This window comes from Centroberyx affinis, unplaced genomic scaffold (assembly GCF_046629955.1).
Source record: "Centroberyx affinis isolate AG114_WGS23_722 - 3 ecotype Tasmania unplaced genomic scaffold, CSIRO-AGI_Caff_v1 ptg001169l_1, whole genome shotgun sequence".
Taxonomy (NCBI): domain Eukaryota; kingdom Metazoa; phylum Chordata; class Actinopteri; order Beryciformes; family Berycidae; genus Centroberyx; species Centroberyx affinis.
The window spans coordinates 163,173-185,571 of NW_027279700.1; the positions used below are offsets into that span (position 1 = coordinate 163,173).

General features: G+C 44.8%; 1 protein-coding gene across 1 annotated transcript; it reads left to right on the top strand.

The window, feature by feature from the left end:
• Nucleotides 1–256: 256 nt before the first annotated feature.
• rhoub (ras homolog family member Ub) lies at nt 257–8,004 on the top strand. The gene is made up of 3 exons (XM_071524238.1): nt 257–674; nt 3,027–3,085; nt 5,122–8,004. The coding sequence occupies exons 1-3, from the start codon at nt 458–460 to the stop codon at nt 5,575–5,577; spliced, it is 732 nt and encodes a 243-aa protein (XP_071380339.1). The 5' UTR covers nt 257–457; the 3' UTR covers nt 5,578–8,004.
• The last annotated feature ends 14,395 nt before the right edge of the window (nt 8,005–22,399 follow it).

Genomic DNA, 22,399 nt, shown 5'->3' on the forward strand with positions numbered 1-22,399 from the left:
TTAAGAGGTCTATTCTATTCTATTCTATTCTATTCTACTTACAAGGCCCAGCAACTCATTAGTAATCAATTAGATGCTTTCTCAATTATATCTGGGGAAGAAAAAACATTGATCAATTCACACGTTTTTAGGAACATATACTCAAACCTACACTTTTGGGCGGTGAAGTGAAGGGGGCGGGATTAGTCAAATCAATTTGAGGATATAATGCATTGGACCCGCCTCCACGTTGTAACCCGTAGACTGTAGAGCTCCGAGCCGAGGTCGGGATGGTAATCTGCCACAAGGACTAGCAGCGCTCAGGACAAGAGGGGATCCGCAGGTTTTACGCACGAGCCTGTCTGCAGTCATAAGCTTTGACAAACCTCTTGTAGAGGGAAAACATATTCTCATGGTGGGTCCTTCATCTCCCCCTCAAGGGCAGCGTATACGCGTCGGTACAGTGCTGATTGATTGAATGTCACCTCCAGTCCCCATGGATTACGGCAAATCGATGGCCCCTCCGGTGCCCCCGCACAACCCCAAACCGACCCGGCCCGGACAGACTCAGGAGCGGCTGCTGAAGTGCGTCCTCCTCGGCGATGGAGCGGTGGGGAAAACCAGTCTGGTGGTCAGCTACACGACGAACGGCTATCCAACCAAATACGTCCCGACTGCATTTGATGACTTTTCGGGTAGGCAATGTCACCCCAAGATATTGCGTTTAGGATATTTAGATATTTAATGCATTTTAAGCATGCACTTAGTTGTTCACGGAAAAGAAAACCCTATACAATTAACAATATGGTTTCATTAGATCTCACACGTTTTCATGCTACTGACCCCCATTTTTGATAAGATTTTGTCCCAGGGACCCCCATGTTGTTGTTGATTAAGTATTGAATTGTAAAACTGTATAAAATGTACAAGGGGAGATACTAGTAAAGGAGGAACTCATTCTAACTGGGATAAACTCTGCTGAATTATAAAGAAATTAAAGTATTGCTCTTTTTGCTGGGGAACCCATAGAATCCCCTCAAGGACCCCCAGGGTCCCTGAACGCCACATTGAGAACCACTAATCTAGATTATACAGTTCAGACGTCAATCAATTTGTTGTGTCTATACCTGTCTAGCTATCACACCCATCTGACTAAACATCATGTACTGTGAACCTCACTTCTTGTGAGAGGACCCACCCATTCTGCCATTTCCTGCATGATTCCACTGTTATGATAGATGTGTTTATGTTTCCTATTATCTGTCTTCAGTCCGTATTAATGTACATGAATTATCCTCCCTGTTGTAGCCAGGTTTCCATTTGGCGTGGTTCCATTTTCCAAACTACCACCCTGTTCCCAGCAAGCTTTGTTTAGTGAAAAATAAAGCAAGGCAGAAATCCTTCAAGAGGGGCACTTGTTTGAACTGACAATTGTTGACACGACCTAAAAACAAAACCTGTTGATCAGCTTTATTGCGTCATTATCACATTTCTACTTTAACCCATCTAGGAAATCACGCTTGAACTTTTCTTTAAAAAACTTTGAAAAACTTCCTCCATAGGAAGCTGTTCGTGACTGTTGGGAGTATCTGATGAAACAATCACACTATAAGCTCATTTGCAGTTGACATCAAAATGTCACAGTACAGGACGCAAGAGCATAGGCTGACGGTGCAGATGTACACAACATAAAATATATCTATTTTATATTTATTTACCAATGTCTCACATTACTAAGACATACTTGACCCTCTGTCCTGCAAGTACACCTACACAAATAATGTCAGCATACTCTGCTTTTTTTCATAAACTTAGTCAGGCCTATTTCTCTGACATTACATTGATGCACAGTAAAACTGACACACTGGCAAGTAAAAACACCATAAAACACTCACTGGATACCCACACCAGCCGCAGAAGTGGGACTGGGCTGGCGTAACCCTCCCAGAGAGGGGGCAGAAACTCTCTGGTGCAGGCGGAGTGCGTAGGGTTTTGGATTGCACAACTCTGGCTATTGTTGTCAGCCTTGACCTGCAAGCCCTCTCCTCTATACTGGAACGGGCACATCTGTTGCAGTGGCTCTGAGGCAGAGATTGTCTTTCGCCGGCCCTGACAGAGAGGGATTGTGCAGTTGGGGCCCTTGCTGGTGATGTCATTTTCTCGGTGCCCGGAATCGGAGCCTGGTCTCGAAAGCTGACTTCTGAGTAGTTATGCAATGCCACAGGTGGCACTTTGAGAAGGGCAGAGGAGCGGGAAGCTGTGAGAGGGGAAGATGGGAGGGGGGGCAGGGAGTTTTGGTTCGGCCGAGAGTAGAAAATCAAAGCAGTATCATATGTCAGAGATTAGGAAATTATTGCACAATGGCAGCTCTCTCTCACTTTTCCTCTTTTTTTCCTCTTCCCTCTCTCCCTCCCTCTTTCTTCTCTCTTTTGTCAAAACGGGGTGCTGTGATGCCTGTCCTACTAGATGAGTAGTTCCAGTAAACTCTTTGATCAGGTGGTGTGACCGACCATACACTCCAGGCGCATTGTAAATGTTTCCATGCGCCTGCCGGACTGCATTGTGCTCTCTCTTTTGAAAAGAATAAATGGCCCTATAATGAAACTCACTGTGAGATGACTCATCCACTTTTTCCAATCTGGAAGAGAGTGAGTATTGGAAGGGAATCACTGAACAAACAAAATCTGCTTTGTTTCCCCTCCCCTATAAGACAAACTTGGAATGGGCAAAGAGAACAAAGCTCACAGAGTGGTATGAGCGACAGTAAAGTGTTACGGTCTGAACAGTAACTGGCAGAGTGGGTGGGCGAGACGTAGCAGGCAGTCTGAGTTGAAAGAGAATGGGGGAGTCTGACCAGGGGGCCTTTGTGTTTTCAACTGGCAGGCATTTGTTTATTCCAGAGAATATTCTGGTGGGGAGGTGTGTGTGTGTGTGTGTGTGTTCATTCCCTAAGTGTCAGGTGGAAGCTAGCTATGCAGGCATAATAGCTGCAGTCCTGTTGACAGCTGTGACTTATTTTCTGTCTGTCTTTCTCTCTCTTTCCACAGCGGTAGTTCAGGTGGATGGAAACCCAGTTAGACTACAGTTGTGTGACACTGCAGGACAGGTGAGTAACGCATTGTACACACACACACACACACACACACACACACACACACACACATGCACACATACACACACCACCACATTCCCAACTTAGCGCCATATTCCCAGCAGAAGTACCGCATCGCTGCCTATAGCACACCACTGTCACATGAATAGTCAGACGCCTGCAGGCTGAATGAAGCTGAGCACCAATGAATTCCCACAATGGACACATTTCTCTGCTCACTCTACACATAAATGCCACATGACTTCCCAGTGAAAGACATTGTCTGCTTTTGCGGTCCACCCACCTTTGCCTTTTGCTTTCCAGTTTTCCTTAAGGCCATATATGGGCCTCTTGGTGTTATTTTGTGTTTTTCCCAGACTCGGTAGCCCACTAGTCTAGAGATAGTACAGTTCCTGGGCTCTACTGCCACTCTTGGGAATCATGCTGCTCCATGGGATAGGCAGAGCTGGGGGGGGGCAGGGAAGGAGAAGAGAGAGTAAGTAGGGTAGATTGGAGGTGAGATGCATTGAATATCTCTCTCTCATCTCTCTCTCGTTCTCTCTCAAGATCATGACTTGAGTGTCTCCGTTTTTAACTGGACATGTCAAAATAAAGGTGTTATAGAAATTGAATTCTCTCTCTCCAGAGGTAAGAAGGACTTGGTGGTACAAGGAGCTTCACCTGCCAGGCAGAGTTCTCGCCTTTTTAATATTGACAGGACCATCTTGGAAGGAAGAGGTTGTGAAACTGTGGTTTTATTTCTCTGGGCATGGGCGGTGGTTTTGTAATCAAACTGAACAGAACCCTGCCCTGGGAGCAGCATGTTTGTAGGGGCACTGCCAGTTCTACACAGTATCACAGCATTCCACTTGTTTTGTTTAAAGGCAACTTGGCTGTAAAGTGGATACAGACATCTGAACAAGCCCCTAATACATCTAAAACCTCCCAGCATGTTGTGAACTGCACATAGTGCTACAGCAGTACACACACACACACACACACACACACACGCATGCACACACGCACACATGCGCACAGACAAGCTTGGGCAAATATGGGCAGATAAAAGTCGGCAAACACTTACAGTGCTGATGCACTTTCATAAGAGGAGAACTTGTGCCAGAGCAGTTGGGCTATGCCAAGAGAGGAGGTGACAGGGAGAGAGGGAAAGAGAGAGAGAGAGAGAGAGAGAGAGAGAAAGAAAGGGGGAGGGCATAGACAGAAAGACAGAGAGGGTCTAGAGAGAAACAATAACAGCTGCCGACATAGCTGATAAACAAAGTTGTTGCTCACTCAGAGATGTTGATAATTCTGTGTGTTCTGCAGATACACCTACGTCATCATATTGCAAACACTCTAAGCAAATCCAAAGCTTGTACTGGAAACTCTGTAGATAAGTGGCCTCTGCACTTTTTTGCACCTCAAATCCACGTGTTAAAGCTGTTTCATTTATTTTTATTGATTGCAATTGTAGATTTGAGTTACACTTCAAAAAAGGAGCCAGTACAGAACACTGTTTGGGTAAAGGGGGATTAGGAAATCTGGGCTGGGGAGGAGAGGGTTAAGGGAAAGAAAGAGAGGTTTGTGTCGAGTTTCTGCCAGCCTTAATCTGTGTACTCAAGGATGTGGGAGGCCCTTGTTAGCCAAAGCTGTGTGGCTCCAAAGTGTTAATTTAGGAGATTTAGGTGATATAAAAGAGGGGGCAGGGCTCATGTATGCGCTAGCTCAGTATAAACACTGTTTAGACAGTTTGTTATTGAAAGATTATTGGCGCAATTCCCTTTCCTATGACTCTCTGTGGTGCTCGTGTGTGTTGACCCACGAGGTGATTGCTCAAAGTGTGCAGTCAGTCTGTTTGGGTGAGAAGTGAAGTGAAAAAATGCATCAGAGAGTAGAGATTTAGAGCTTGACCAAATGGAAAATCTTAAGAACTCTTTGGTCGATTTTCTAAATCATAAAGTTAGCGTAGAGGTTTTGCCTTTGCAAACTTAACAGCTTAAGTCACCAACTTCACCACAATACTCAATATCTCTTCTCTCCGTCTCCATCAGGATGAGTTTGACAAACTTCGCCACTTCTGCTACAGTCGGACCGACGCCTTGCTTCTCTGCTTCAGTGTGGTCAGCCCGGCCTCCTTCCAGAACGTCTGGGAGAAGTGGGTCCCCGAGATTCGGCGCCGCTGCCCTCTGACGCCCATCCTGCTAGTGGGCACGCAGTGCGACCTGCGGCAAGACGTCAAGGTCCTGATCGAGCTGGCGAGGCGGAGGGAGAGGCCGGTGCCGGAGGAAGACGCCAGAGCGCTGGCGGACAAAGTGGGGGCGGTGACGTACGTGGAGTGCTCAGCGCTGACCCAGAAGAACCTGAAGGAGGTGTTTGACGCGGCCATCGCTGTGGGGCTGCGGCATTCCGACAGGAGAGCACGGAGGGAGAGGAAGGTCCGCAGCACGGCCGATAAGATGAAGATGCTGTCAAAGTCGTGGTGGAAGAAGTACGTGTGCGTCCAGTAGGCAGGGAGGAGGGGATCTTATCTATGACTGATGATAAAACTGGAACTGCTGCGTTGCTCAGAGGACTCTGCGTTGAAGAGTTGGATGTAAGGACTTGTGTTTTCAGCTTCACTCAGATGACCCCAGCTGGCCAGAATGACTTTGAATCAGTGAAGCAATAGTTTGACGGAGGCAGAACGGGCCTGCCTGAGCTGTATAGTGGTTGCGGGTTGGGCATAGCTTCAGTTTGACCAGAAAAGATCCCTTCCTGATTTTGTTGACTCTACTCTAAAGACAGAGAGTATAACACTCCAACCACTGTCTGCTCCACAGAGCCAGCCTGGACTCTGAATATGTGACCAGCATTCAGCTAAACGCGATGGAATTAATCAAAGTTTATGGCACATGGACTGCAAGTCGTATTGGCTCTACGTCCACTGGACTTGTCCAAAGGAAATATGAGCTGATTCGGCGGGGAGGTGTTAAGACTGTGATGTTATGTACTCAAAGTATACTCCCTCACATTTGTCGAATTTGACACCCTTCTTTAACCAAGTATATAATTTTATGTGCTCTATACTGTAATTCTTCCCCCTATTCTCCTAACAAATCTGCTTTTATATTTTACTGATGGAATCAAAACATGGAATTAATACCATGTTAGAGGGCTGGAGGCAAACGGCTCAGCTTAAACCCCTTTACCCCCCAAATCAAAGATGCAATTATCCTATCACTTTAAATCAAAGCCAGTACTGCACCTTCTGTTGCCTAAATCACAGCTACAACGTCAATGATAACTTGTTTAGGATTAGAGATGGAATTGATGTGATTTGTTTTCACTCATCCTTTTCTGGAATTACAAACAAATATATATGGACATAAATTCATGACATCTATGGGTCCTTGAGGATCTGTCTGTCTGGCTCTATTCTGAACGGTGCCATGTCATGCTATGAACTGTCACACTGGTCTGGCTGAGGTGTCACGGCCATTGAGTCCTGTGTGTGTTTTAACCACAAGACTGCGTAGAGGTTTCTGTAGGTCGGCCTGAGTCTGTGCCACATTTTGGAGTGTTGATACAGCTGTCACGCTGTCAGTAGACCACACATTCAAGGCCTGCTGCACACAGAGTCCTGCAAACCCCTCACCAACACACATCTAATGGATTGACCCCACTTTAGAAAACATTAAGAGAATAAAACAAGCACCTATTGATGGTTACACAGCCTATATATTAAACATATGAGCAGAAAATGCCAACTCTAGGTTTGTTCTGTTGTTCTGTCACTTTGATAGTAAACCTTCACCTGAAGTGTTTTGCGAAAGAAAACCAGTGTGTTGCTTTTCAGAATGAGTTGATTGGGTGGTGCCACTGTACGTTGCACTTATCACACATAGTCCAAACACATCACTGAAGTCCTGCCATGCAATGGCCTTTGGACAATTACAGGGTTTGATGTTGCTTTGTCATTGTAATCAGGACCTTTAGGTTTCACGCTTAAACAGATGATTATCCCCCCCTTTGTTGGTCAGTGTATCGGAGCTCTCTCCTCTTTTGAAATTATATGGTAAATGAGGTGAAATTGCCAGAGAGACTGATTCTATGTTTGCTTCTTATTTTTCAGAAGCCTGTCTTTCAGCTCTCTCTATTTATCTGTTCCCTTTGGGCCATGAACTGCACACACAGCCTTTGATCGACAACAGTGCAGAACAAATGTATGAAATATTCTATACCATTATGTATGTTACATAGTAATCATTTATGATGTTTGTAATGTCATCAGGGTAAATCTATGTACATATATTATATCCGACTCGGTCATTGGCTGTACTGTCCCACTCTAAATGGTACTTCATGGTACTTAACAGTATGAGTGTTTCAGTCCGTGTCTGGTACTGGCATGAGAGCAATTTGTTAAGCTATATGAGAGGAACAAAATAAAATGTGAAATATTTAACCCGTTTGCAGTGGCACTATGTTTGTTCCATATAGATATGTTATTGTATTTCTGTCACATTGCAGTGAGTCTGAGAGGTTGAATGACCGGGTGAATGTGAAGACATATTGACACAGAGGAGGAGTGTTGGTCACATGTTTAGTTTGTAGAGGTCAAAGGTAATCAGCGTATGAATGTGTGCATAAAGCTCCTGGTATGAACACAGGGGTTTCCAAACATGTTCAAATGTAGGTTAACAGGCAATCACTCACCAAATGTGAACCCTTCAGGAAAACCTCTCGCTGCTTTACAAGACGGTGACTTGTTCAAACAAAGAATCCCTGAAGCAGAGCAACAAGTCGAACTTGGTGAATAAAAATGCATCAGTTACATCAGTGACTCTTAGTAGAGTTTGGGTGATGTCATTTATCCTTAGAGAAGTCATTGAGATAGGGATCTTTGTCTTAAGTTGGATCTGGAAAACCTGCATACAACACGGATCATAAAACTGATTAAAATCAAAAATTCACAACATTTAGTAATACATTTATAGAGTTAAAACCGACTTCAAAGATTCTGCCCCATCAATTTGGCTGGCACCAGGACTTCTAACTGAACAAGATCAGATGATTATAATTGCCTAAAATAGGCTTTCCTTCCTATTCATAGCTATGTGTCTACACCACAATATAAAACAATGGGCAGAGAATGACAGTTAGCTAGGTATCTTGTACTTGTTTAGAAGCGCTAATGATAGGTTAGGCCGCTAAAAGAGAGTTTGTGTTGTCTGGCAGACTGCAGATGAGTATGTTGTCTAGCCTCAGTGGGTGAAACTAAGGTAGGCGTCGTGCCAAGTGGTCTAATTATGATAGTCAGAGTGGCTCCTCCACTCTCCACTGATATTTTAGCAGGAAACCTCATTGTTGTGTCTTCCCCAAGGCAGCCATCTTGGGAAAAGTCCAGAACATTGTGTCCAGTCTGGATGTCTGTGATGGTTTAGCAATGTGGCATGTGTGTGGTTCTTTATGATAGAAATACAGTTAATTTTCTGTGATATGGATCTTGAGGTGTCAATCATGAAACCAACAGACTGAAAAACGTCTGACACATCTCTCATTCCAGCTGTTCAGATTTCGTGGCGAGGTTGTTTGACTGTCTAGCCATGTGTAAGTGTCCTCTCCATTATGACAGTTTGCTCTGCTCAAGGCAAATACCAAATGTGTCTGTCTTCTGAGTCAGAAGTGGAAAAGAGAAATATTCGACTTTATTAAATGAGAGTTTTGAGAAAGCGAATGAGATAGTGTTTATGTAACCTTATGTAAAAGCAAAAACACATCAATAAGCCAACATCATTAATCCCTTGAAGACTATGGAACCCATTTGGAACTGACAAAACTCTGTCATTCAATATTAATCTTGGTACAGTATTTCATAATCACAGCTTCATGTAGGTGATAGCCAACATTTTGATCACCTAGTCCAGAGGACTTCCACTTTGGCAGATATTTGTTTCGGTCCAAGAGGGCAACACAATTTCTTCCTCCCGAGTGAAGCTGAAGCTACAGTATCTACCCCTTTCCTCTCTATAGATTCTGCTTATGGGAACAATACGTTTTGCTTAAGTGCATACATAAGACTGCAGTTTGCTAAACAGTGGCCTGAATAATAGGACCAACTACTCGTCTAGATGGTCAAAAACTGACTGTTCATCTTGTTTCACTCTTGACATACATCTATGGGTTATTTTGATTGCCACAGTATGTCAAAGTATATTTTACACTATGTTATAGTGTTTTCTTGGCTACTAATTTGATGTAAGCCAATAAGGCCTAGATCTATATTTTGAGCCTGCACACGGCGGCATGCTGCACTGCATGTTATAGTCTATTCATCTTTTTTTGTGACGGCGGCAAAATTGCCTAATCCCACCAATTTTATAAAGGTTGTGAAAAACTGTCTTAAATATGCCTTATTAAAGTTTCAGCATTAATCTAATATATCACACACATACATTTCTCTTCATAATTTTTCATTATTAAGACAGCCGAGAAACGTATTCTTAAGCCTATCCACAGTATGGCCTAATTTGCAGGCATGGCTAGTCCTCATGGTTGTGTGAGGTCCAGGAGATGATTATGTGAAATGGGTGACCCAGTCGACTGTGGCCTTCAAGAACAGTAAAGATTCAGATGGCACTTGAACTTTTCTCCCTCCTGAACGCCCGCTTCCTTACGTAACTTCTGCGAATCATTTAGGTAACAACTGAACTCTGACTCTACATGAAAGAGTAGGTTTGTAATCAGTTTTGATGGCTTAAAGTTGGTGAAGGATTTCTCCAGCACCCCTCAGATAATTGCCAGCGTAATGACCAGAGCTCAGCCCATGGGGCGGGATTACAGAGCGACATTAACTAGGTATGTCAGGTCTATGGGGTGGGGAGTGGTCTAACCAGGAGACTGTGGTCCACTTTGTACATTGTCTGTAGGATTAACTGTTGCCCAAGCACTTGTAATGCGATGCAATATGTCTGTGGCCCTGATTAAAAGACACCCACACATAGATTTACCAGCGACTGAGTACGGTATATTATTCTTGACAGAAATCTGCTTTCAAAGTATATTTAAGACCTGAGGCTCTGCAGATCTCGCTCTCTTTACTCTTGTAACGCTCCTGTAACAAACCCTAATTACTCCAGTACATTTTTCTCGCATTATCCTATGTTCAAAGGACTATATGCACCAAGAGCTGGGTCACTGTGATTATGACACACAGGTTTTAGTGAGAGTGAGGTGAGAGTAGCAGTCATAAGAGCCAGACTGACCCCCCATTTATGACTCCCACGTCTGTCAGTTCTCACAGACTGTCATATAAGCATTCTGGTTAGATCTGCGGTGGACTAATGTCACCAAACTGATGTTAACGAGTCCTGTGGCAGCAGTAGTGGCCTGCCTGGCAAGCGACAGTATGGGGTCGCGAGCAGGATTATGTTTTAATAAGCTTATATAAACCCCCCCCCCAGGTCCAGTCTCATTATGGGGAGCTAATTGAGCCATTCTGTCCCGGGGTCAGCAGGGCCTCTTTGAACAGCTTGATGTTTAGCTATAAAGAGGCCCATCTCTGACTCTACAACATCTGTCCTGTGGTCTGTGTAACATGTGTCTCTCCTTTCCTTCAGGCAAAGTGTTTGGATGTGTACATGTCTACGCATCGTGCACACACATGTACTGTATGTATGTGTGTGTGTGTGTGTGTGTGTGTGTGTGTGTGTGTGTGTGTGTGTGTAGGAGTGCATTTATGTGCTGTATATGTGAAAGCGCTTGAATGCATGCGCTGTAGCCTTACTCCACTGGTTCTTTCAGGTTGCCCATACATTCACACACGCACACACCAGCATGTGTGTCCTTGTCATGTGTGTCCTTTATATTGGTGTCTACCCTTTGTGAAAGGGAGACTATGTAATTTCACCGTGTTTATGGTACTGAGCGCCCAGCTGAAAAGGCAATTCATGCCATGTTTTAGATAGAATAAGATGACGGAAGCGGTTTGTTCTATATCCGTGCCTTATCTCCAGCTCTGGTCCACCATAGAAACTCTTCTCCATTGATCTTTGTTAATGATTGACTTGAGTTATGTCACAATTTCACATGCTGTCTCTGAGGCTCAGTAGTAAACAAAACATTTTGGTTTTATGTCCGCTATTCTGTGGTGCTCAGAGAGACTCTAGACCAGATGCTTTTTGATATGGAGTGCATCTGCTGTTTACGGAGCTTCTCAAGTTGCCTATACTGTACTTGGTTTCGGTGTTTGGTGCCAAATTGTATCTGGGGCATGAAAAGTGTTCTTGCCTTGACTCTGGTAAGTGATATTTCTGGTGAAACTGGAGCACAGGAGTAGAGGCTTTAGGGACTAATTCAATAAGGTTTTGATTTCCGAAAGGAACCGCCTTTTGAAACTTTTTTCTTCTTTCCACAATAGATCATACTCCCTGGTGTGGATCCAACTGTACCTCTGATGTCATACACGGCGTGTGTGATTGGCTGACAGCTGCAGTCCACTTGGCCGAGGCTATCTGATTGGCCTACAGAGACATACATTGTTCTCTGTGTTGAGATAGCTGGGTGTAGTGACCTCACTTGGTCTTAGACATATGTGATTATTTTGCTTTCATTTTTTTTTTCTTCCTTCTTCTTCCTCTGTTCTACTTTGCTGTTGCTTATAATCCCTCACCCTGGGCTCTCTCTGTTCTCTCTCTCTCTCTGTTGCTTGTACCCTCTATCACTTGCTCTCTCTTTATCAGTTTATTTTGTTGGCGTTCCCTCATTCTCTGTTTGATTGCTGTCAGCCTGTGGTGCTTTGATCTCTCATATGGGACAGATAAGGGTTCGCTGTGTGTGTGTGTGTGTGTGCTTGTGTGTTTGTGTGTGTGTGTGTGTGTGTGTGTGTGTGTACTTGTATCCATATGCATGCACACGTGTTTATGCACACTTTTTTCCTGGCCTTGATGTCGTCCTATCGATTCCACTGTTTGGACTGCAGATTCAATAACCTTCAGTTTGATTGGTTTACACAGGACAAAAACACCTCAGTTCATGTGAGTGACTCACAGGTTTTAATATTGATCGCACACCCTGACTGAGCGTTTGCAGGAAAACCTGCCAAACATTTGTCCAGCAACCTAGCAGCTAATCTCCCCTCAACTCCCGGAAAGAGAGCTAATCTGAAATGACGTTTGCAACAAAAGTGCAATTTTATTCACCAAGTAAACAAAGAGCGATGAAATCAGTCCACAGTGTTGGTGGTCACTGATAATGTCGTTGTTAGAAGCTGATTATTTACCCACCCCTGTGACTCATTAGTGGCCTGACCAGCTGAACAAGACCAATGGCCCAGAGTGTTCCTTGTTGCAACAGTAAACACAGATAATCGTGTTCAACACACAGATTGCCTGAGCTTGTGGTTGTCAGTCCTAAAGAGATATCTTTGCAGTTGGAGCTTTATATCTCATGGAAAATTATCATCAAAACTCATCAAAATTATATCAGGGTAAAGGGAATAATTTTTCCTTCTTCCAGTTTTCCTCACATCCTCCGTTTTTCATCTTGCAATGACGCACTTCAGATATACAATTTACATAGTGATGATGAACGCTTGTAACCGTTCAGTGCTTGAATGCTGGAAGTGTTACATTCCCTGTCCCTGTGAAATGAACAAGTGGGTCAGTGTATTGAAGTGACTGCCTTCTCTTTCCCTGTCCTTGGCACTGGACCAAGCCACGCTCTCCTGTCCCGGGACGAGGCGATGCGTCCCGGCTGGGAACAGAACCACTCATGGCCAGGGACTCTCTGTTCTCATCTCTGCTCTAATGTTCTTAGTGATAGACACACAAAATCTGGATCTGGACCCATGGAGGTTTTAGCAGTGCAAGCCCAGACCAAGCCAGCTGTTGGCAGTTATGGGGCTTGTTACGTAAGTGTGTCCCTCTCTCCCTATGCGGCCCGGCTCCTCGCCTCACGCCACGCTGTGCAAAAAGGCCTTTATCGGTAACTGAGATAACACCTGCAGAAGCGCTCCACTTCCCTCTATACAATGGAATAATTTTACAGCCTCTCTGTGCCTGCCGACTAGCTGGAAAACAACAGGATTCAACTTGTAGCTTTTACGCAAGTCTTCCCTGCGTTTTTTTCTTCTCCACATTCTGCTGCAGGTTCTTTGCTTTTGTGCGATCTTGCGCTGTCTCTCTCCCTCTTTGTCCTTCTTGCTCTCTGTAGTCTTTCTCTCGTCTCTTTTGTTTCTTCCACACCCTCTCACTCCCTTCGCACCCCCACCCCCTGTTCTGCTCTCTTTCTATCGCTGCCCTTTATCCCACTTCTGAATATCTGCATTCAGTTTCTCAATCGAAAAAGAGAAACAATGACTTATTCTTCTGGCGCTGGCCAGCAGAATGACCTCTAAGGCAGATCTCCTCCTCTCTCTGTACCCCCCCAGTCCCTCTGCCTCTTTTGTTCATTCTCCACCTCCAATCCTCACAATCCCCGCTTTTTCAAGATTGTAAACATAATATTCTACAGCATTTATATTAATTCCTTTCCATCTTCCTCACTGTTTTTTTTTTTTGTTCTTTTCCCCTTCTCCTTTTTTTTCCTTCATCCTAACATACCTTCTCGTCACTATCTTCTGTGTCACTACCATAAACTAATAGGACCTTTGCCAATACACCCTCCACACACACACACACACACACACACACACACACACACACACACACACACACAGACCTAGTAGCCTTTTATTCCCAACAGTGAGCTCACACAGAGACTGTGTTTATCCACTGAGGTCAAAAGCAGAGCTGCCCTCCATGATTGATTACTGGGCAACTGACTTCATCCACAGAGTTAAGCCTCAGTTTTAGTGTGCGTTGTGTTGCACAGCAGGTAGAGAGCTCCAGAGACAGATGACGTGATTGGCCTAAGCAGCAGTTGTCACGGCGATCATCATTGTTGACTCTTTAACCAGGGGATGTAAATGCTTCCAATTTGAGTGTTTAATTTGCGGAAGCCATTACTGTGATCCACAAAGACACAGCAGCCCTAACTAGAAGTGAACAACCCACTGTGACCCTGCGACCTCGGCCCCCAGCAAGCTTTGAAACCTGAGAGAGTGGCCCTGACCTCTGACCCCCAGCCTCCCACCTCCTACGGTAAGAGGAGCCCCCCCGTCATTCCCCTTCGGACAGGATGTGACCTGTGAGGAGAGCTCCGTAGGAGGGCCTTGACCCCAGACACTGTCCAGACAAGGCGTCTGGGACTACCTGATCTGAGACACACAGGTTGACAGGGAGACTTGACAGCAGTGAGTAAGTTTAGATAAGTGTTTATATTTTCAAGATGGAGGTTGTTACTCCCAATGGCGAGTGAAAAACTTGTTTATTGTTAGCCGCTCTAAAGCTAACTGATGGAGTTTATCAACTTGTAAAAGGTGCTGACTCTCAAAGTGATAACTTAAGACTCTGCTGTATCGCTGCCATTAAGTATGATGATAGAAACTATGTGTGTTTTTTTCAAGAATACATACATACATATACTGCAGAGATTCACAAAAGTTAGTGTGTCACAGCTGTTTAAAAGCATCACTTTAGGTCCAGATGCTGATATTTCTCCTATTGCTTGACCATTGTGTTTTTGTCCCTAACGATCTTCAACCCTCTTCTTTTCATGTATTGATGCATTCACTCACACCCTCCCATTCTTTGTTTCCCATTCCTCCTCTCACTGAAATCCTCTGCCGGCCCGCCCATTCTTTGCCCCCTCCCATTCTCTGTTTGACATTTTGAATGTGTCCAGTCACTGCCAGTAAAGTTCATAAGAACAAACTCTCTTTGTCATGCCACTGGTCAATGTGAAACCAATTTCTTCCTTTTGCTTTTAGTCTCTGTTTGGCTAAGACTTTTCTCAGCAGTGCACCACTAAAAGGTAGCCAAACCCCCATCCACCTTTCCCTATTGTTTTCAGGAATGGTCTTGATGCTTTTAATTGAGGTGTTTTTGTCCACTTCCTTTTCAGTCTGGACTGTTGATTCTTTTCTTTGTGGACCTGCACAGTGTCAACTAACAAAACATCAGAAATGGCTGTGTTGTTATTAACAGGCAGAGTGTTGGGAAATGTTGGGAAGGAGGTCATGACGTCTGGTGTGTGTCAGCAGTAAAGCTGCTTTCACTACCAGAAGAATGAGAGCAAAGCCTCCAGGATTTCACACACAGTCTAACTACCTGCGGTTTAGCAAGATGACGTGCTGTGTTGGTATATGAAAAAGTGTTGGTCCAGCGGTTTGTTTTGGTCCGGTACTTCTCATTAAGAGATTTTCTCAAAGTGGCCTATGTAAGAAGATAATTCCCTGGCCTGGTGTGTGTGATGAGTTTGGGGTGTGTACATTTACATTTTATATTTTAGGCATGCAGCTGACGCTCTTATCCAGAATGACTGGAGTGAGTGAGTAGGTAGAGGTTCAGTATCTTGCTCAAGGACACTTGAACAGAACGCATGGTCGCTGACAGACACATGCTGGCTACTGTGGGGATCAAACCTGTGACTCATCTGCGATGGCCTATCTAACCACCATGCAACCCTGCCACCCAGTGTGTGTGTGTGTGTGTGTGTGTGTGTGTGTGTATCCTACAGAAGAGGTCAGAGGAGAGAACCAGGATGATGGGAGTAAACCACAGAGAGACGAAGAGGGAGGGAGATGGGGACAGAATGAGATAAGGAAGGTCTGGGAAAGACAGGGGGAGGCAGAGAGACGGAGACAAAGCATGGCATAGCAGACAGTGAGGGAGTGAGATGAGAGTAAAAATGAAAGCGAGGGAGAGACCGAATCCAAGGTGGTGCCGTTTTGCCCGGCCGTGGGAACGGAGTCACGTGATGAAACGGCCAAATTAGAGGAGAAGCTGTATTTGCTGTTTTAGAGGTTATTGTAAAAAAAAAAAAAGAAAATGTGTAGCATTTCTGAGGACAAAGTAAGGCTTTATTGGTAGTGGGATTTGAGAGGGATGGAGACAGGGAGGGGGAGAGGGAGAAAGAGAGAGATTGAATACCTCCTTGCGGCAGCCTCCTAATTGCTCTCATTACTGTGTAACTTCCTGGTGAATGCAGTCCGCTCTGACCTTGGCCTTTGAAATATAGACCCATGGCGTCTGAGAGCTGCCGGCTGAAGGAGGACTGGAGGAACAACCAGCCTCTCTGTCAACCAATGTGCATGCGTGTGTGTGTGTATGAGCATAATGTGTGTGTGTGTGTGTGTGTGTGCGTGTTTCCGTGTTCACGTGTGCTTGCCCGTGTGTGCAAGCACGCTAATATATGTGTGTGTGTGTGTGTGTGTGGGCCTGTGTGGGAGTTAGTGGGTTCATGCTGACCCAGCTGACGTAAATCTGATACACTGACACAGAATCTATTTCCATGCCCAGTCTGCTGCTGAATATGAATACTACAGCGAGACTGGGGTCCGAGCCCAGGATAACACAGCTGAGCCTTACTACTGCTGACCCACTCCTCTTCTCTTCTCCTCTCCTCTCTTCTCTTCTCTTCTCTTCTCTTCTCTTCTTTCTCTTCTCTTCTAGGAAAAAGTCCCTGAAGCCTGTTCTCAGATGGTCATCCATGACTCATGAAATTAGAGACACTTTCCTGATATTGAGTTGCAGAGCCCCTTTAGCACAATCCACATCTCAGTTGTTTCAAAGTTAAAAAATCCTTCTCTAAGTCGTCTGCTTCTCTTTATATCCATCTCCTCCTATGTGATTGGTGTAGATTTAATAAGGGAAATCAATAAGGGATATTGGCTTTTACCTGGATTCACCTCATCAGTGTACTTCATGAGAGGAGGAAGTGTCCTTAAAGTGTCCTCTCTCTCTCCTCCCCTCTCTCTCTCTCTCTCTATCTCCTTACCTTTCCTGACCCCTCTTCTCTCTTTATCACCTTGGCCAGAACGGAGGTAAATGTAAAGAAGCTTACTATCTGATGTCTTGGGGCATTGAATTTCTCCCATTCTCTGTGTTTGCTTTTCGTCAATGAGATAGTACACCTCTTATCCTACAGCGGTGGATCATGATTGTCTTCTGCTCTGTACCTCTTAATCTCTCTTTAATGTGGGTACTCATACTCTTTATCTCACTCCGTTTTGGAGGTCAACAGACCTTCTTTCATTTGTGCCTACTCACATTTGCACCCAACCTTTTCATTTGCTTAATCGTACCTGCTCTGTGTCTCTTCCATTTCATTTGCATAGGTCCTTTATGTAGTTCTCTCTTTATCCCATATCTAATCTTGCATTTGAATGCTCGTTTGTGTGCCTCAGGAGTAGGTTTTACTCCGTCAGATATCTCCATATCTCCCCTGTCATTTACCGAGGAGCACACTCTCATTCTGTCTATTTCTCCTCTTTCATTTGGACATCCTCCCATTCCGTCTACCCGTCTGGTGCCCAAAGTGTGTGTTTGCCCCAGTGACTGTTTGCCAGCTGCTGCAGATGTCTCAGTAGGACTATAGATAGAATCTCTCCAAACTGACATGGCAGTCTCCATGCTGAAATCAGCTCATCTAACTATACACCCACACACACTGGGCCAAGGTGGCACAGTAGCAGTAATGCCTCAAATAAAACACACAAGGACTTAACACTGCTGTACCAACATAACTGTGGAGTATATGTATCACTGCACTTAGACAAAAATACATAGGAATACACACACTGACACAAATACCCACACAAACGCCTGCTTGACCTGTCACTTGACAGTGTAATTTTATAACTCTACAGTCGATGCAGTGCAGTAAAACCTGTTTTTACATTACAGTAGATCAAATGCCATGGCAACCTGATTGTTGTTGTTTCATGTTGCTGTTGACTGATATTTGAAGCTCTGCTGGCCATGGAAAACCTGAGTTCAGTAAGAGAAAACCTGACATCTGTTTAAACAGTGACGTCATCCAGATCTCTGTTGTTCCACCTGGGTTCTGGGTGGGGAACAATGTTTCTTTATGATACCAAATAGCTCCATAATCTCTTATCTAAAATGATACATTTTATGGTTTTCCAAAGCCCTGAGCCAGCAGCCGATCTGGGGTGTGCAAGTAGGACTGTGAACAGACATTTTGTGGGACAGAGGCCGAAGAAAAAAAACAAAGGGCACTCCCACCTGATTATTTTCTGAGGAATATGGGTCGGACGCTGTTTTTAAAACTAGGATACGTAGGGTGGCTTTTCTTGTTTTAAACTAAGGAGATGGTAAACAAAGTATTTTTAATAAAATACATAGGGGGTAATTTTGTGAGTAATATAGTATGACTCAAGCCCCCTTGGGCCCTATCTTTGTACATTCCTGTGTGTGTGTGTGTGGGTGTGTGTGTGTTAGAGATAGGGTGGTGGTGTTTATGCCTATTATGTGTACATGTGTATGCATGCACAACTGTGTCAACTGTGCAGTATGAGTACCATTACCATATCTATTATATAATAATTATTTTACAGTACAGCCTGAGAGGGTATATGGAGCAGGGCGGGAGAGCACAGAAGGTGTTGTGGATACTAAGGGTGAGAGAGTTCAGGGGTTCGGGGGTCAACCGGTGGGAGTGAGCAGCAGGTTGACGAATGGCACACAGTGTATCTCTGTGTCGGTCAAAGAGCCTTATTGATGAGCTGAGGAGCGTGGACACATAAACAAGAGGCCGCATTCCCTTATTTCAACATGTCACAGCATGGAAAGACAGCGCGCTGTATGTCCGCCCCTATGCCTTCATCACTCTGTCCTTCCACCCCTCCATCCCGCCCACACACCCATTCTCTGTTACATAACCCGCCCCAAAACTCGGTACAGTGGTGTACTATTCATACGCTACCACACACACGCACGCCGACAAACAATGGAGCGACTGATGGACACATGCACACGCACACACACGCACACACACGCACGCAGACGCACCAAACTTATTGCGAACAAAAGCAGACATGTATGCACTTTGAGCAGCGTTTGCACAAAATGTAAACTGACCATGCACTCAGCGCTTTATGGTCTAAATGCATTAAACAGACTTGGCTCAGACTTTTATCCAATAACAGCACTCTCAACTGCCTCAGACCCCACCGGTCACACAGTGAAGCAGACACTAGAAACACCCTGTACCATAAATATAGTAAGATAAACAAACCAGACAATCTGCAGGATGAGGCCGGTGCGTTATATAAACCCCACAGCCTATTTAAACACAGACATGGAGGCTAATGCAAATGCTATCTGCCTGTCTGTTTACCTGTAAGACATTATGCACAACTGAAGCAGAAGAAGAATCAAATTACTACCAAAGGAAAAAAACAGAAAAGAGGATCAAAAAACAATACATGGCACTGTCCTCTCTGTGTTTCTCGGGTGCTATGAGCTGATGGAAAAGGGGCGGGGACGGACGGGTGCTATTTTATGACCTGTTGATTGACATAAGCCCCAGGCTGCAGACGGAGGGTATGACATAATTGTGGGATGCAGAGCAACTCCCAACGGTCCAACTCCAGGCAAGACACTGTGAGCTTGAGGGGGAAAAGTGGGCGTCACAGAGAGGAGATAGGGGAGGACAGAGGGGGGAGGTAGGCAGAGGAGATGGGGCAGAGGGAAGAGATAAGGGGATGGGGGGAGGTGGGGGGGGGGTGAGATAGAGGAAAAGATCAGTGTGGAAAGTAGGGTGAGAGAGAGAGAGTTGGGAGGTAGAAGAGGAGTGGGGGAGAGACGTTATCATAAATCTTCCGTTAGTGAAACAGATACAAGCTATAAAAACTGTCCCCAGAATGAATTGCTGGGAAATATACGCTTCTGCCCCAGAAACACTCTTCAGTATCAGCTTCTTTGACGTCAGAGACGTCAGGGGATCAGTTTATGAAGATTGCGCCTAACAAAGCACAACCGCTTACCTTAGTTGCCACTGCAGAAAGCTGTATGGTTATTATCTGGAAGTCATATACACACACAGACAGACACACACACACACACACACACACACACACACACACACACACACACACACACAGTCTTTGAAGGGTTGAAATGGTCAAGCTGTGGAGTTTGTTCCCCTGTGGGACAGAGGGAGCCCCTGCCAGCAGTATAGATAAGGCTTGAGAGGCCTGTGTGTGTCAGTGTGATCATGGGACCATGTAATAAAAACAGCGTTGGAATGCCTGTATATGTCCATGTGTTTATCTAAGGTGATGGAAACCACAGACTGTCACAGAGGACGCTCAGGTGGGGTGATGCAACTCAACTTGACCTGATTTAAGTGCTCAACATGCCTTGACCTAGCCTGATATTCAGACTGAATACCAACTTTATCAAGAATGTTGTTCGATTTTGACAAAAATATTGTTTTTGCAAAGACAATATGTTGGTTATGGGGGTGATCTCAACAAATCTATTCTAACAAAACCCCAATGAAAAACACAATGAAAAACACAAACGGTTCAAACTTTAGCCCCGCCGCGGGACGTGATTCAGGAGTCTGGAACCAGGCTAGCCTTGACCATAAAAACACATCATTACCGTAAATCGTGTGTGTGTGTGTGTGTGTGTGCGTGGACATGTGTGTCAAATCCAAAAGGTGTAGTATAAAGGAGAGGCGCTGTCAAGAGGATCTACTGGAGTGTGAAGTTGAGATGAGCTAAGGAGCTGTGACAACATTTATGGGACGTTGCTCTTTTCACAGTTGTCTCCTGACTCCCTTGGGAAGATGAGGATAAGTGTGAGGGAAGAAGGAGGGCAGGAGAAAGGAGAGAGAGATTACACACCCCTTGCTGGGGCAGTGAGGGCAAACAAGGGGCATGTCACACTCCCTCGGCGGAGAGCAGAGCCCCTTTAAGCCCAATCTCAAGGGTTTATCCCACAGCTCAGAGGTTTAAACCACATATCAGTATTTATGCCAAATATCAGATTGAAGGCTATATAGGGCGTACATATTACTCAGTGGGCTCTCACAGCACTTGTTGTACAATTTTGGATATCAAGTCATGTTGAAGCTTTCTGTCTTTATGGCCACTTTATCATATCAGCTCTATCCAAAGTGGTAAGAGCTCAGAGCGGAAAATGTGTTGCTGTCCAGCTATGTTTGGAGTTTACTAAATAATATCTCTGTAATACCCTGTATGCCCTACATAGCCTTCAATCTGATGTTTGGCATAAACACTGACACATGGCTCATATCAGCCAAAAGATCAAAGAGGCGTCGCTGTCCAAATATGGTTTGAATTCACTGTTTGTCGATTGTAGAGAGGATTTATAGACCTGGCTATCATCACATCAGAAATGGTTGTCACATGTTGTCAAATCCTTCATTTTGCCAGGTTTCTAGTTATAAGGACATTTGGACTCTTTTACTCCCTTGCTTTATCTCTCTCTCTTTTCTCTCTTTCTCTCTCTCTCGCATTATTCCCTCAAAACAAATAATCACAAAGGGCAAATTATTTCTTCTGTCAGGGGACTGTTTTGAAAATAAACATTTTGTTTTCACCTTCCTGTGTGCAGCATGACCTCCCCCTTACAGGACATACAGACTCTGTGGTCATGCAAGCATACAAACACTCACACACGCACACAGACGCGCACACACACACACATGCACACACACACACGTACACATACACACACACACACACACACACACAGACAGGGAGAGAGATGCAGGAATGCATTTTAATGTTCGTAATCAAGCAGTGTGCACAGGACAGCACAAATCAGCATTGTTGTGGTTGTGGTTGGTGTGCTGTGAATTTAGACCACCAACCCTCAGTGTTATGCAAGCTGTTTAAAGTGGAGTTTTTACTCTCTACTCTCTACATTATCCTCCCTATCCCTCCACCTCCTTGTCTTCATCAGCATCGACCATCATCCAATTCAAATTGTTGACATTTCATGGGTGCTCATGGGGAAACCAGTGCATTGTTACCTCCGCCAAGGAGGTTATGTTTTTGGTGCCGTTTGTTCGTTTGTTTGTTTGTTTGTCTGTTTGTCAGCAGGATTACGGAAAAACTACTGTCCCGATTTTCATGAAACTTTGTGGAAGGGTGTTGCATGGGCCAAGGAAGAACCCATTACATTTTGGAGCGGCTCCGGATCCGACTCACGAACAAGCAATAATAGCATGAACCTTGGCGGAGGTCTGCGCTCTCCGAGTGCCCTTCCAGTTTATCTTGTAATATTGACGCTCAGAATTGTAAGCTGCTTGCACCTGATTCAAGCGCAGAAGGCGCTGAAGGGGCTGAAGGCGAAAGCTGGGGTTTATTCCTGACAGATTTAGCGTGGGAATCCCCTGACAACTGGCTATCTCTGTGTCAGGCATCTGTCCTATTCACTATCACATGTCACACATGTATGCAACACATAC